The sequence below is a fragment of the Xenopus laevis genome, chromosome 4L (assembly GCF_017654675.1).
Source record: "Xenopus laevis strain J_2021 chromosome 4L, Xenopus_laevis_v10.1, whole genome shotgun sequence".
Lineage (NCBI taxonomy): Eukaryota > Metazoa > Chordata > Amphibia > Anura > Pipidae > Xenopus > Xenopus laevis.
In genome coordinates, this window is record NC_054377.1 from 93176897 (window position 1) to 93194706 (window position 17810).

At 37.3% G+C, this 17810-nt stretch overlaps 1 protein-coding gene across 6 annotated transcripts in view; it reads right to left on the reverse strand.

Moving 5' to 3' along the window:
- Nucleotides 1-17810, reverse strand: part of rabgap1l.L (RAB GTPase activating protein 1-like L homeolog) — a 158301-nt gene that overhangs the window by 23451 nt on the left and 117040 nt on the right. For 3 of the 6 annotated variants that reach the window (NM_001086011.1, XM_018256415.2, XM_018256417.2), the window contains 1 exon segment: nucleotides 11312-11440. In NM_001086011.1, coding sequence (NP_001079480.1) covers nucleotides 11312-11440 — 129 coding nt within the window. 6 annotated transcript variants of the gene reach the window in all.

Below are 17810 nucleotides of genomic sequence, written 5' to 3' on the forward strand. Positions count from 1 at the left end.
GAAAATTAGGATAGCCTGTAATATAAGATGATGCTACAAGGCTGATAATTAATTACTTATGCTAGTTGCACTGGTTTCCGTGCTGACAAGTAGTAATTATCTGTATTATTTATTAATCAGCCTTATATTGTGACATTTCTATTCTATGTGTACTGTATATTGTGAGTCAGCCCCTAAGCTCAGTAACTGACAGCAGCACAGAGCATGTGCAGTGAATCAGCAGAAAAGAAGTTGCGGAGCTACTGGGGCATCTTTGGAGGGGCAGATCTTTACTGCTAAAGGGCTGTGGTTGCCTTGGGCTGGTATACAGACTCAAAACATAATATACAGCATTTCTAGCCTACTTCTTTAGTTAAGCGTTAGTTATTCTAGCCACCCTATATGGAAAATCGTTTTTTCAATGGTTTAATTTGCATGTCTTTTAGACATAAGTCCATTTCCCTATCCTCTAATGCCAATGTTAAATGCAGTTTTAACAAATCTGGTCCATTACAATAGAAACATATGTTAAGAAGCAGCTCAAAAGTATATTTATGATCCATCTGGGTCCTAACTGATATTGTAACCCTATAACTTCCAACACATTATTACAGTGGATTCTATGTGCACAGGTATAGAAATCAGTGCTTGCTGTTGCACTGCTGTAACCCCGAGGGCTGGAGTGTGTGTAAAACACAGCATAGTCCCGGCACAGCCTCTTTTTGCTTAGGAGCTTTGACTGGCAATCAGATAAATATGTTTCTACTCCTGCAGAACAGAGATAGCACTGATAATGTTACCATAACCACCAATCACGTGTAGGAAAAAAAAAAATCAGATGCTGCTGCTTTTTGAAAATAGACATTTGAGAAAATAAAAAGGTTTCCTGCCCTGAGGGAGACAAGATTTCCTTAAATTGTTTTAAGCATCACAAACCAAAGCTGTTGCAGCTCTCTAGATTTTTATATATGAGAAGCAAGTTTAATAATACAGTGTAATATCCAGCAGGTAAGCAGAGTGAGAGGCAACCCCTGCATAGTATTAATATATAATGGCACATGTTTAGTTTTGCTCTGTTACAGCAAAACAAAAAGCTCAATTAATAACAAAATATCGAACACAGATAATATAATGATTCCATTTGCCACATTTAGCAAGCGCTAGACAAACGTGGGCCTAGCATTACTTACTGCACCAATGATATGAAACAATAGTTTTTGGGGCTAAATTTGAAAGTTCATATTTATATATTCATTCATGTCAGTACAAAATTTTCACCATTATGCATCCAGCACTTCAAGCAGAAGGCACGTGGGTATACGATTTGCCAGTATTTTTCAGTCACTTTCACTTTCCATTCATTTGAATAGAAACATATGAAGGCACTGGAACTGACACTTTTAAACTCAAGTGAATGAATGGGTGATATTCATTCTCTTTCAGTTTCATACTGCTGGAGGATAGTAGGCCAAGTTTGCAAAGGGGCATTAAGGGTTTGGACGGGGTCTGGCAAAACCAAGGATTCAACAGAATGTGAATGTTGTAAAAGGGCAAAGAATTTGCTAATGTTTGTTACACTGCTTAATTTTAATTAATCCCTATCAGCAGCATTAACTAATCCACCAAAATGTATATGCTTGGGTCATGGGGTTTCTTTCTGTAATTTTAATCACCACACCTTTAGTCTGCTAAAAATAATTAAAACATGAAAAAAACCCAATAGAATGGTTTTGTTATTAATATGGATTAATGCAGCTTAGCTTCAAACACAAAGTGCTGTTTTATTATTGTGCAGAATAGAGGTAATTATTAAAAAAAAAGGAATTATCTGCTTAAAATGGCCTTAATTGGAGATGGCCTTCCTGTAATTTTGGACTTATTATATAACTGGTTTACAGATAAAGGGCTCTGAGACTTGTTTAAAAATGGTATAGCTGGGATTTCCTATAACAATAGTGCTAATATGAATATATTTGTCTTTGTGAATGTATACTTTTGTTTTGGCCATTGAATATATACTAGTTTTTTGTATCCCTAGTTTCAGGAAAAACACAGACACTTCTGTTTCTGAATAAGCACCTTACAACCTCAGTCAGTAAGGTGAAAGAAAAAACACCAACCTATACAAACTCAACTTAGTGCACACAAAAAGTCTGCAGTACTGGTGTGGGGTCAATTTAACACAAAGCCATCATCCAGAAAGCTACAAAATAAGGAAATGCAATTTCCTATAGCGCAATATTGAAACAATTAGTTGTTTTTGACCGATTTACTTTTTCTCTCTCTAATAAGACAGTGCCTTGTACTAAACCAGAAATCCTATTGGGTGATCCCCCAGGCATAAACAAAAATAACCTTAAATGCTATTAGGCTGAAACTAATGTGTGAAACCAACCTGCCTTCTGTCATCAGAAATGATGGAGGCAGATATTCTATTTATCCTCGAAAGTACAGCATTGTTAACAAGGTATCGGGCTACCTATTGCAGAACTGGGATATTTGAATTATAACAAGATGGCATTTTTCAATATTCAAGTCACATAATGGTTTCTGGGCTCTCTTTAGACGTTGTACTAGGCAATATGGAAGAAAATAACTTTCCTTATAACCATCTACTTTCCCAAATGTAGTCCAAATAAAACTAAACTGATCTCTGTGAACCATTCCACTATACTACAATCTGTATATATCACCCCATCCCAAAAAAACAATATAAGACAAATTTCACATATGAAATGATGCACAGGGGAAAAATCCTTAAATATTTTTAAGCACCCTTAATGTGCACTAAGGGCTTGCAATCTATATATACTTTGCCTATAGATAAAAGAGTTCCAAGGCACTCTGGTCTTTAGCTGCTGTTCCACTACAATTCCCAAATCCCTCAACTGGAAAGGGATTCTGGGAATTATAGATCTGTACTTGCCAGAGGGTAGTAGGTTGGATAAACACATCCCTAAGTGCTAACACTTGGAGGACAGCCCACACAACCAACATTATATTACCAATGGCTTGAAAAATTACAGTGAAAATAATAGTATTTAATTCAAATGCACTGCCAAAACAATTAAAGGAGTAGTTTATCAATCATCATACAGATATATAGCTCGTCAGAAGTATACGAACTGATGTGACACTTGAGAAAGGGCACCAAAGGCCCCAAAACATGTTGCGTTTGCTAATCTGTAATAAAGCCTAATCATAGCAGTTTTATGAATATACTGATCCGGATATCAGTTGGCTTGCAAGATTACATGGCTAATAAGTATATTTACTTCAGAAGACAACTGGTGGGGAGACATATGCATAAAAAAAGTCTATAGACTGGGTTTATAAATCTGATGTAAATGGTTTATTTTTAAAAAGGAGGGTTGAACTAAAGAGGAATTTCACCTTAAAATTAGCCTGTGCTGATGCAGAACAGTATTGTCAAACGTTTTATGTCTACTGAGCTGATTATCCAGCACACCAAATGTTTTGGGGCAAGATTATTTTAAAGTGATGTTGTCATCATATGAAATATCTAAAGACTAAATATATACTGTTGAAATCCCTGGCAAGCCACATAACTTTATTTTGGCAGCTTCCATCATTACATTAGAGTCACTGACCCTACCAATGGTTGCAGTGCCAGAATAGCAAATAAATGGAAAAAGGCAACATTCATTAAAATAATTATCTCGCAGGCAAGTAGCTAACCAAAAAGAACTCCTGCCCATGTATAATACAGGAGTGCCAACCTATGCCTCTCATGTTTAGCATGCTGGGAATTGCAGGATACTTGCAATAGTGGTCAAATAATGTATAAAACCAATTGGGAAATGTCTACTCACCACAGGTTTTGGCTTGCTAATTTCAACCAATTTTGCCAGGATATCCTCATCAGAAAGCTGGCTGAAAAGGTGTGCATCATAGGCCATCGAAATGGAAATCTCTTCCATCATCTTGAAAGGTGTGATAGTTAGTTGCTATAGGACTTGCTGAACTGTGCTGATACAACTGAAGTCTGGATGTGTCTCACATCAGAGAGGGGCAGCTTATATTGACACTCCCCTGAAAGCCCAGTGCTTTTGATAGTCCATAAGGAGGTGGGGCTGTGTAACAACTTTCAGTTGGAGCAGTTTCACTACTACTATGGTTTCTGGCATATGCAAATGGGGTTTTGTTATTCCAGTGCCTTACAATAGTCCCAGTATAGGCATTATGACCCTTTAGCGTGCCGGCTTACTATATGCAAAAGTGCTCATGCTATATTTAAAATGGAAGAATGCTGTACAGTATAAAGTTATTCCAATATTCTATTTTCAGAAATAAAAAGAACAACAATACATCAGTCCCTCCATTCTTATGGTATCAGGCTCCAGAGCCTTTAGTATAAATGCTGTCGAGTCAGGATTCCCTGCCTGTTGATTCACTGGACTGGGCACATACTAGGAATAACTTTAAACTCAGTATACTAAAGGAAATTAATGAATCAGTATATGACCTTCTGGAATGTATTAAAAAAATTGAAGGGAGTTGAGATAATCTGAAAAAATGGCAAGTATGCAAGAAGATTGCTACATCAGCTTGTCCTCCTGCAGTGTTACTTTGTTAAAGAAAACAACATGTAAAAAGCAGGATTTGCAAATGATCTAGGGTAACTTTTTCAGGCATATTTAAACCGACATATTAAAATATGTGAAAAGTACAAACCAGAGCCAGTGAAAACAGGAGGAGAAAAAAGACAAGTACAAAGTTTATATCCCTGTCATGCAGCTGCAGAAGCGCCTGTATTGTACAGCAGGTGTTTGTACAGCACACACTTTAAACTATACACAAGTCAAGCCATACTTATCATTTGGAGTGAACATACACTGCGCAACATATTTATGCTGAAATCTAAAAAAATATTAATATTGGAGGCGCTGAGTTGTATCAGTGTTTTTGTGCTAAAAGGAACCACAGTCACAAACTTTTTGTAAGGAATCCCTAGTGGATAAAGTTTGAGGGCTGTAATCATCGAAGTTCAGAGGAGCAGTTCTTGTACTAGTTTACATGACAAACAGGATGAGCTACTCCACATTCCCCTTTTTCCAGTTTTCCTGGCCAGTTTCCTCAGCTTGCCTTTCCTGAAAAGCACATCCAATACTGACATACTGACAGGACAGCCATTTGCATCTCCATAGATGGTTTCAACAGCAACAAGATCTTTTCTGATTTCCATACACTGCAGCCCAATCACTGATAGTCTCCATACAGTCAGCAGCAGGAAAAAGACAAGTTCTGCTCCCTCCCTGATAACAAGAGCTCTATGAATAGGAAGGGTAACACAGCCTATAGCGGCATCCTGAAGATATGAATAATTTCAAGCAAGCATAAAAGAGAGAGAGCTGGTGTTCATGCAGAAGTGCTGCCTCCCTTGCAGGAAATGACTGAAAGAGTTTCAGCCAGAAGCCGCCTTTAGTTCTGAGCTCTGTGGTGTATCCAGGATATAACGAAAGCAGTGAGCACCTGCCTGCTGTCTTTATCTTATTGGGAGAACCTGCTCCCTCCCACAATACATGTACATTTTGTCACAGCCTACAGACGAGTAAGCTGTGAAATATCAATATCCTTCCTATGTGCCCTCTGAAAGGTGTTACATCTGTATTGATTGATCTGAGCAGTCTTTTATGCTATGGAGATACACATGGGGACAATTACACCTGTTGAATTAAGTGAATTTGATATAGTTTCCCAGAATTCCCCTGGTTTCCCATTCTCCACCCGGCAACAGGGAGCGAGGGACATTGCCTGCATTAGCTAACAGAGAATACAACAGCTTTCTGCTTTAGAAATGACAGAAAAATGACATTCTGTTACCAGGGCTGGGGGGAGGGAAACTGAGATAGTGATCACCATGTTTTAAAGACAAAGAGCTCAGGAAACATGAACAGTAAATTATGGCTTTTTATCAGATCTTCTTGATCTCTAGAGAAAATCAACCTTACAATAATTCATGCTCAATTAACTTTACATTGACGAGTGTTTGCTGCAAAGATGTAAGCTCCTTTCTTATTTTATTACTGGCAACAGTTACAATTGCCAACCTCCCGACAGCCTTACACTGCTGAGAGATGCTGGGAGTTGTAGTACCACAACACCTGAACTGCTTACAATTGTCTTTAAAAAAACAAAACAAAAAGAAACTGTGGATATGGCATTCTCACAGAACACTAGTGATGGGCGAATAAATTCGCCTGGCACGAATTTGCGGCGAATTCGCGAATCTCCCGCAAAAATTTGCTGGTGAAAATTCTCTGGAATCAATTTCCGATTTTCATGATTTTTTAGTGAAACCGTTCGAATTGCTCGTTTTTTTCATGAAAAGGTTTGAAGTGCTCTATTTTTTCGTGAAAACGTGCGAATTTCACTCTTTTTTTGTGAAACTGGAATCATTTCTCATTTTTCCGTGAACTTTCCAATTTCACGCAAATTTTTTGCTGTTTCGCAAATTTTGCGGGAAATTCTCATATTTTTTGGCAAAACGGGAGAGATTCTCCCATCACTACAGAACACAGATAATAATATTAGCACCAAAAAAAAGCACTCACTTACTTATAATGATGATTATTATAAAGCAGCATTAATACTTTTAAGAAAACATTCTAGCCATAAATATCTGTCATTATAAAATTAATTTCCGCTTCTCATAATTATTTGTGTAACTGACTGTTTCTAATTTTTACACAGTGTTTTGCAAAAGTATTCTGATCCTTGTCAAATTTTTTTTCCTGAATAAAAATGAATTAACAAACGTTTTATGTGACACTTTTCTATGTGACACTTTTCTATATGACATTGTTTCATGCTAAAATAATGGAATTAAGTAGTTTGCATGAATATCCAATCCCCACACTAATAAATCGAAAAGGCAACATTTGCAGCACTGACAACTTTATCATACAGTAGAAGGAATGGTTAATTCACTGGGGGTGCCAAATTTTAGATGTCCTGCCAGGGAATTAAATCACCATGAGATAATGCTCCTTTTTTGGAAAAAAAATAAACTGCCTTGGGTATCTTTCTATAAAAGCGTTACCATGTTATTTCTATTCCCCTTGATCCTTTGTGTAGGCTTGGGCCTCGGTGTTACTATGCTGCACATGTGCAAGACCAAATTTATGCATAGGATTTCTAAGAATTAGAAGCAAGGTGGCAGAGTGGCAATTTCTTAGATCCCAGGCCAAGACACCAGCCTGAGGAAAAACCATGAATTTTATTCACTGGAGCGTATAACACTTTGGTAACCCAATTGAATTAGCATGATCTCTGTCCTTTAAGCAGGGTCGGAACTAGGGGTAGGCAGAAGAGGCACATGCCTAGGGCGCAACAGTGGGAGGAGCACTGGGCATGTACCTCTTCTTTCATAAAACTCATAGTCCAGGCCCTTTTTCCCTACAATAATATAATACCAGAGTTGCAGACTTTGGGAGTCCTAATAATCCAAGCAGATTTAGTACAGGTTTTTCAGATCAACAAGATGATGTTTGCCAACATTACTTTAAAAACAGTGCCATAAATACTTACACATCCACATAAGTGGAATGAAATCATAGCTTTGACTGGGTCATTGCAGGACATTCCCCTTTTGGTTCTTGAACCACTTATTTTGCACAATCCATCTGTCCTACTATTTATTTTTAATTACCCATACCCTGCTAATGAAGGGCATTCCTAGGCACGCACCTCTTCTGTCTGCCTACCTCTGGTTTCTAACTCCCAGAGAATCTTTGCGCCACCCCCCTTTCCTCCCCTGCCACGTGTCACGACAGGAGTGTGGATGTAGGTGAGGATTAGTGCAAAGCTGGTACATACTTACTCCAAAAGCCTTAACATCTGTCAAATATCATCAAATGTTAAAAAAATGTACTGTATGTATAAAAAAAACATTTTTTTCTAACATAAAACAATGTCACAATTACAAAAAAAAAATCAGATTTTCATTGTTTTGAAATAAAAATAGGATTTGTTATTCAGTATTATTCAAGTTAGAGAATGGGTCTAAATACTTTTGCAGTGCACTGTAAATATTTGGAAATTCAAAGGAATGAAAAGAGTAAATTATAGACTGTTATAAATAATTTTCCTATCGTGTGACGGAGCATAAGGAAGGAAAATTGAAAACATATTTTTGCAGAGGACAATAGGATCTATATGGCAAAAACTCAATTGATGTAACCAGAAGCTCTTGGCTTGTTGTTTCTGGTTCTTAAATAAACTGATTAGACTACGCAAGCTTGCCCTCAAGGGGTAATCTTGAAAATGGTCTAATAAAGAGAGAGGTGGCCATAATTGAATTTTATAGAATACGGAGCGAAATAGGGTGATGATGCAAAGGAAGATCAGATTAGGAATCTAATTTAAAAACATTAAACTGTATATTTGTTAATTCTATATTTAAAAAGTGGTTTTCCCAGACCAACTGGCATTTTGTAATGTTCTTATGCAACTGAAACCACTCTGCAAAGGACAGCTCGGGTATTGTCCAACCTTCCAGGCTTTTACATTCACCCATACAAAGCCTATGCAAAGACAAAAAATATATTTTCTTCTTCCTCGATAAGCACAAGAGACACACAAGATTTATTATATATATATATATATATATATATATATATATATATATATATATATATATATATATATATATTTACTTGCAAATATGAGAATAAGAAATATGTCACCGAAAACAGTAATTGCCCCCAAAATAAACAGAGATTCCAGCAACTTGAAATGTAGAGTTCTGGGGCTGGTATACATGAATGGGAAATGGAAGTTCCCTTGATGACGGGCATAATGGGAATACTAATGTACTGATGTGAAAACCTCTATCAAACAAATGCACACAACCATCTGCTTCTGGCTAGGCTTCACATACAAAACCACACCAGTGAAACCATCTATATCATTACAATTCTCAACAAGATACTGAGGCCGCTGTTATGGATAACACATATCTAGCTCTACTTACAAACGTCAATCATTTTTATTTCCAAGTATTGTAATCCAAAAATAATTTAATTAGACTTTATTGTGTGTGAAAAATATCTTTAGAGAAATGTCTGGATAGGTGTTTATTCACTATATTATGGAGGATCTACCTTTACCCAGGAGAAGAAAAAAAAATCCTAAGAGGACACCATTGCAGTAGTTTTTGTAATGATATTGTTTCATGTTAGAAAATAATACCGGTAACTAAAAAAAAAATGTAAACCTTGTGTTATTTCCCCCCCTGATTAGACCATTGAATCTATGAGGAGCCAAGGTAGCTGCCTGTATATGTTTGTAATGTGGGAGGAAATTGAAGTAGCAGGAGGAAGCCCAAGCATGAGGAAACATGCAAACATCCCCCAGATGGTGTCCTGGGTAGAATCAATCCCAGAACCCCAGCAGTAATTCTAACCACTATGCCTCCATACTCCAAACAGTTTTACAAAGTTAAGAACTACGGTAGGTCATCAATACTCGGCTGTGCAACTTGGATGTTAAGCTAATTCCACATTATGCCACATTTTTTAATTTTTGGCTTACCATCTCATTTAAATTTCACAGATATCTGTGGGTCAAGTCACAGTAGCAAGAGTCCTAAACTGGTAGTAAAACAATAGATTTTTGACATGTCAGCTTCTTTAGTCCCTGATATTTTTGACACATGTATATAAGGCATAAACAATAAAGCTGCAAATGCACCTGCACAGGCAAGCATGCTCTAAACTATTACATTTTCACTGTGGTATATTTAATGAATGCATGGAAGGCATTATACACTATATCATTTTGCATGGTGCTAGAAATTACGGTCAGATATAGGCCAGTTTAATAGTTTAATACAACTATCTACATTAGAGGGATTCTTTCATTTCCATTATAATATTATACATCAGTTCCCAATCTAATATTGTCACTAAAGGTACAAGTGGGGCAGTGAATAACCCCTGTGATTAAACAAGTGAGGACCTTCAGAGATTCACAGCAGAGCAGCTATGAAGATCGAACACCAGTTGGTTGACTCCCTTGCTGACAAATGGCGTCTGGATTGTACAAAGATGTTATAGACTAGAGCAGTGATCCCCAACCAGTAGCTTGTGAGCAACATGTTGCTCTCCATCCCCTTGGATGTTGCTCCTAGTGGTCTCAAAGCAGGTGCTTATTTTTGAATTCCTGGCCCTTAGGCAGTTTAATTGCATAAAAACCAGTTGTACTGCCAAACAGAGCCTCAATATAGGTTGAAATACCACATAGGGGCTACTAAATGGCCAATCACAGCCCTTATTTAGCACCCCAGGAACATGTTTCATGCTTGTGTTGCTTCCCAAATCCTTTTACTTCTTAATGTTGCTCACGGGTTCTAAAGGTTGGGGATCCCTGGACTAGAGGTACACAATTGTACAATCCATGCTAAACTATGGCATGACTATAAAGGAAACAGAGCCTGCAGTCAGGGGGGCCTAGACTGTGGGGTCTGCTTCCTCTATAGCTAATAAAAAACCCCACCTCTCCAGCTGCTCTCTTACCTGTGGCGAGGAATGGGGACGCAAGTTGGGTGGGAGTGTGTGGGGCAGAGGGCTGGAAGATGGGCATCAGAGTGCACTGGGCCCCTCTGAAGATTTTTTTTTTTTGCAGTGGGGCCCAGCACACTCTAGCTTGTCAATCACATACATTCTCAAATGTATTCATGCTGTCTATACCTAATAATTCTTGAAGGAAGTAAATATAAACCCCAATAACTTTCAAAACAGTAACATTTTCCAATATTAGTTATCTATCATCTCATTAATAGCAGAACTCCCTTTCTCTAGATATCTATAAAATGTGACCACTGCATCTGAGCTGTAAACACTTCTGTAATATCAGTGATCTTCGTCAACCACAGTGTATGTACAATATGTCGTCATTGTTTCCTGATGAGCCACTTTTTTAGGTATATTAAATTTGATGCAAAAATCTACTCTGCTTATATGATATAGCATCATTTCTTCAAACATGTGAACTTATTGCATAGGAAAACAATATCTATAGGAGTCCTCCAAAATTCTAATTATAGGTTAGACATCTATTTGAATAGTGCAGAATAGAGGACGTTCTTTTCCCACTACACCAGGCCTTTATCAGAGCTAATACACTGTAAATTAGCAGTATGCTGACCAGTAATTGAAACAGCTACTTTCTTAATTGAAGGTTAGTTTGAAAACACTTTGACATTTTATCACATTTATATTTTTACACATTTATATTTTTACAATATTGACAAAGATGATTGATCCAATAATTCCATGATATCACATTTTACATTTACATTACATTTTACCTTTATATTGCAAGCCTGTTCCATTAACCTGCGCGCATTTTCTTCTGCTCTGTAGCGTTTTGGCAACTGAACTCGGAAAAACTTTAAAGCTCCTTCAAAGTCAGCCTGGAGAAGGTCCTCCTTTGATGTCTAAAAAACAAAAATATTTCCATCTTTTACAAGTGAAATCACCTATAAACTCACACAGAAACACAGCATTTTCTTAGTTTTGGAATATTCACTTATAAAAGTACAAGCACTTAAAGATTTGGTTTTGTAAATCACAGCACAACTGTCTACCAAAAGAAAAACTAGGCACGGGTAATATTAAAGTGTTGTTTTGAGCTGTGTACACCCCACACACTTTTGTTATATACAGTCCCACAATTGCTCTATAACCTAGTCAAACTTTAAAAAATGCATACAATAAAAAGGATTTTTATTATATGATGCTCTACCCTGTCTAGCTAAACAAACTTGTCCCTAGTTATCCATACAGGCTAACTGTTGACGTATATGGGTGACTGGCCAAGGCTAATATTTCTCACATAAGCCCCTAAACTGGTTTGGCATGAGAATGCAGTGCTTTTCTGCAGTACAGTAATGGAAAGTGACCAAAGTGAAATGATGAAGTAGTACAATACATACACCAACATACCTCCCAACATTTTGAAAGTAAAAAGAGGGACAAAATATATTTTTCCGCATGTAGCGCAGCAATTTTTTGACCACACCCCTTTCTGTGGCCACACCCCCTAATTACCATGTTTGCTTTACAAAATTTGGCAGGTTATGAAAGTTTGAAAGTATTTCTCCTTATCTAAACTGTGTTTTTGTGTCTCAAAATTGTTACAAAGTATCTTATTTGCACCTGTTAGCTGTTCTGGGCTCTCTGCTAAAAGCCAATTAAGTGAGAAACTTTTTTTCTTTTTCTGGCTGTTCAGTGCAGAGAAAAGAGGGACATTCCAGTACAAATGAGGGACTGCGGGTTGAGCTGTCAAAAGAGGGACTGTCCCTCCGAAAAAGGGACATTTGGGAGGTATGCACCAATACTATTAAATTGAGAAGCAAAAAAGACAACCTTGGCAAAAACAACATATGATATTGTGGGGAAGGTTTTACCAAAGAAATGATTTAACGGTTAACTGCAAGACTCATGAGCATGCTGTAAGATGAAGTACAAGGCAGATCCCTACATGAAAGCACTTTATTGAGCATTCAAGCACAGAATTTCCCATAGATTATATAATATGGGAAGCAATGACAGGTGAAGAGAGGTATAGCGATTGCTGTTATTTTGAGCTTGATCGCAGCTGCCATCAAAACGAAACTGTTGTTTAGTCATGTATCCTGAAGGCTAAAGGAACAAGGTCCTTTTCCAGGTTGAGAAGTGCCTGTAGCTGTGCTTACAGTCTATTGGAAGGGACAGGGTGGTTTCACACACAACCCATGTCTTCAGCTGAACTATCACTTCTTACAGCAATGGTTAAATGTATTTTTAAAGAAAATAAAAGGTTATTGCTTTCTCATCTTTATTCTATTAATTCATTACATACATTTTTGTCAGGTACCTGTACAAATATTCTAGGTAGTGTTCCCTTAAAATGTTATGTTGCTTTTTATGCTTTTAGCATCTTAAAGCACAAAATGTGTATTACAGTTAAGGGATCTGTTATCCAGTATGCTTGGGACTTGGGGTTTTCTGGAAAAGAGGTCTTCCCGTAATTGCATCTCCAAACATTAAGTCTACTTAAAAATTATACAAACATTAAATAAACCCAATAAGATTGTTTTGCTGCAAATGAGAATTAACTATATCTTAGTTAAGATCAAGTACAAGGTGCTATCAGGGACTGTCATATTATTACAGAGAAAAAATTAGAATGCTTTGATTAAAATGGAGTCTATAGGAGATGGTCTTCCTGCAATTTAGAGTGTTGTGGAAAAAGGTTTCTGGATAATAAATCCAATACTATGATTTCATCTTTCATCCATTTCATGGTTATGTTGTGAGCTCTTAATAATTAAATATACCATATAACCACATGTTTAAATTAAATAAACACATGTGAATTCTCAAAGACTGACCACACGCAATTCATCAACAAACCTGGCACAAAGTTCAAAGCTAATGTTTATTGTATTAAATTCAGTACAAACAATAACAATGACTAGAATCTATGTACTTAGTACATAACGCTTAAGATTGACTCTAGGACACAGCCTTCCCAAAATTCAATGATTTCTGGACACTAGGTTTCAGGATAAGCGATCCCATACCTCTCCCCGTACAATCAGTTTTCAAATAAAATAAAAAAAAAACCTTAGAAGTTTACATAAAATGTTTGTTATGCAAAGAAACCAATGTTAATGTCTGATAGTAATTTGTCAACATTGTACAAGGTATAAAAGTTTATTAGCAATACAATCTGAACAATGTCAGAACTCTTTCCAAGAGCAGAGTTTAAATGAACAGGACAAGGATGGCTAATTTACATTTCAACTAGATAAAGTCACTAATCCATCACTATTCTAGTAAAAATAGCAATTTAAGTGGCTTATTAGTACAATGATCTGTGCAGGAAGCTGCCATAAGTGATTGCCTAAACTCCTTTCATAGTCTGTGAATGATTAATAAATGTGCATCCTATGGTGCAACAGTTAGTCATGACAGGTAGTTGTTTGGACATTTTTAATTAAATTTTAAGTCATTCCTGCAAATGTCAAGATGGAAAAGTCATGCAAAATGACAACATGCATTCCCTATGTTTCTACTGGGGAGAAATGACAATGCAACAATTCTCTCACCGCCAAAAGCCGGGGTACAAACAAACGATGGCCCATGCCCAGAAGCTCCAGAACCCGGCAGGCGTACTCGTTGACAATATTGCTCTTCTCATCTTGTATATCTTGTGACTTTTTTACAGGAGGGGAAAGCTTGGGTGTAGAGGAGGTAAAAGGGATATTTTCCTCCATATGTTATTTGAGAAGGTTCTCCAAGAGAACTCCACTTTATAAGTGTAAATGAGTAAGCAGGGATTCCCAAGGGAAGAAGGTTGTTGGTGCATAGGATTAGGGTAGTTTTGAATGTTGGTGTTGATCATCTATAGCATGGAATGCCGGTTTGCCTCTATGCACATAAAAAGCATCCTTAGGATTTAGCAAAACAAGACAGCTATTGGAGATCATAAAGAAAAATAAAGCAAATGCACCATTAGCCCAGAGGAGAGAAATCTCAGCAATGGCAGTAGGAAGGTACAGGGAGATGAATGAAGTGTGAGAGCATAGAGTGTCTAGCAGGGCCCAGTTTGGGTATGTGTGTATGTGCAGGGCTAGAGCTGCAGGGAGAAGAGATGAGATCACTGCATCCACTGCTGCTGCTGCTGCTGCCTCTCATCATGAATCAGTAATGAAGGAGGGAGGAGATGGGAGGTGAATGAGCAAGAAGCGAGGGAGGATGCTTGCTAAAGGATGCTGTAATCACAAACCAATAGAACTGCATAGAACCAACACCCCCACCCTATCTCTTGCTTTCCCTTTTCCCTACCTACAGTGTCTCTGGCCACATTGCATTACAATATGCCAACAATTTCATTTCCTTTTCCATGAACTAGTTGTCTGTGATGCAAGGCCTGAATATGTAGCAGTAATTATATAAAATATTTAGATGGAAATGTCTGATAATGAACATGGGATTTCTGGGCACTAGAATGATGCAGAGTAGGAATAGGTAGACTTTGCCATAGTACCGGTTACAGAACTGAGGTGGCTAATGTAGGGAGTCGTAGTTCCAAATACAGCTAGGGTAACAAGAGACAATGTGTGTTCATTTCTGCCACATAAGAGGCAATAGAGACAATGTGTACGCCTTACAGAAACAAATTGGGATCAGTAGGTGGCAGTGACGTTGGCTGAGAGGGTAAATTATTTCAGGTTGAGGTGAATCACGGAAGGTATTTTCCTGACTGGTAGATTTTGTGATGTGAGCAGTACCTGTAAAAAACGAATCAACAGCTCCCCCTGGTGCCAGACACAGGGCTGACAGCAGAGCAACACTGCAGTGTTCAATGGAACAGATTCCTTTAAAGGGATCCTGTCATCGGAAAACATTTTTTTTCCAAAACGCATCAGTTAATAGTGCTACTCAAGCAGAATTCTGCACTGAAATCCATTTCTCAAAAGAGCAAACAGATCTTTTTATATTCAATTTTGAAATCTGACATGGGGCTAGACATTTTGTCAATTTCCCAGCTGCCCCTGGTCATGTGACTTGTGCCTGCACTTTAGGAGAGAAATGCTTTCTGGCAGGCTGCTGTTTTTCCTTCTCAATGTAACTGAAGGAGTCTCAATGGGACATGGGTTTTTACTTTTGAGTGTTGTTCTTAAATTTACCAGGGAGCTGTTATCTTGTGTTAGGGAGCTGTTATCTGGTTACCTTCCCATTGTTCTTTTGTTTGGCTGCTGGGGGGGAAGGGAGGGGGTGGTAACACTCCAACTTGCAGTACAGCAGTAAAGAGTGATTGAAGTTTATCAGAGCACAAGTCACATGACTTGGGGCAGCTGGGAAATTGACAATATGTCTAGCCCCATGTCAGATTTCAAAATTGAATATAAAAAAATCTGTTTGCTCTTTTGAGAAATGGATTTCAGTTCAGAATTCTGCTGGAGCAGCACTATTAACTGATTCATTTTCCATGACAGTATTCCTTTAACCACATCACTGGCTTTCATACCATTTAAAACAAACATTTACTATTGATTATTCAGGATTTCATGTTGCACATTTACAATAGGATTTATTTTGACATGCTAATGATACAATATCATAACCACTTCACTATTGTGTGTGCAAAAGATTAAATAGCGGAAGGCTATCTAGTGTAGGGCTGTTTATCTGGAGGCCCATGAGCCAGATGCCATTATTCTTTGGTGTATAGTGTTTACTGCAGTGTGATTATTGCAGTTTATGCCTATATTCTTGTGGGCATATATGTATTGAGTGATGGTATGACTGGGACAGGAAGGGAAAATAATTGTAACATTGTAATTTCGTCTTGCTTTGTATGATTTCTTTTGAATGCCGTAGAGATGACAATAAACTGGATTTGACTTTGATTCCAAGGGATTTATGGGACAGATGCAGGACTAATCAGCCATGTATGCCACAGTCCTTAAAGCCCATCACCCTAGGCAATCTGATTTCTTTTAGACTTGGAATTCACAATCATATGAAACAGGCAGCAGTAATTTTGTGGTCACTTATTAAGGCGAACTTTCGATCATGCCAAAATCTTGTTTATGCACCAGAATGGGGGACCTGATGCCCATGTCAATGCACTGGCAAACCAATTAGATTGTGAGGAGGGAGGGGGAATGTGAGGAGAGCAGTGACATTTAGTAAGTGCAGAATGGAAAGTGAAAGTAATTGCCTGCTCTGCGTCTATGTCTAAGGCATAGAGGGCAGGCAACATTTGGTTGACAGCTCTGAGTTTTAAATGAGTTTATAATAGGTAGAGATGTTTAAATAAAAAAGAAATTGAGTTTCAGCTTTTATTTTAAGAGGAATTTTATTATACAGCTTTTTATGTTTGGGTGACTGGTCCCCTTAAAGGGGTGGTTCACCTTTAGGTTAACTTTTAGTATGTTATAGAACGGCTAATTCTAAACAACTTTTCAATTGGCCTTAATTTTTTATAGTTTTTCAAATGATTTCCCTTCTTTTAACTCTTCCCAGCTTTTAAATTGGGGTCACTGACCCTATCTAAAAAACAAATGCTCAGTAAAGGCTACAATTTTACTGTTTTTTTTATACTCATCTTCGTATCAGGCCCTCTCCTATTCATATTCCAGTCTCTTATTATTATCAATGCATGTTTGCTATGGTAATATATAAATATATATATATATATAGCACAGAAATATTGGCACTCACGAAAAACAAAGTCCAAAGATGCCTCGGTGCTTGTTTCAAAAAACAAACAGCCAGTGCTATGAGAAAGGCTGCCGAAACGTCAGCATGTGCTATTAAAAATGCTTTATTTTAAATTGGTATAAGACCTGAGTAGTGCGGTTTTTTGGATGTACTATATATATATATATATATATATATATATATATATATATATATATATATATATATATATATATATATATATATACACACACATATATACAGGAACAATTTGCAGTCAAGTATTGATTACAGTTTGGGCTGCAGTTAAAATCTCAGACAAAAAGGAACTTGGGAATTAGGCCAGTTTCTGTCACAGACTAACTAACTCCCATGTACTGCAGACACAATCAATTGCCCGTAACAAAAAAACAAAGCAAATGTATTGACAATGCTTATTAGCTCTAAAATGAACAGCACAGGGTGTTTTCACATTTATAAGCAACATAAAGGTCACATTTAATCGAATCGAAGCAGATATTAGAGTGAACCATCACACAAAGATTGATTTTTCACAATTCAGTAAACACTGTTTGCACTCATTAAACCAGACAAAATAGCTACATACAA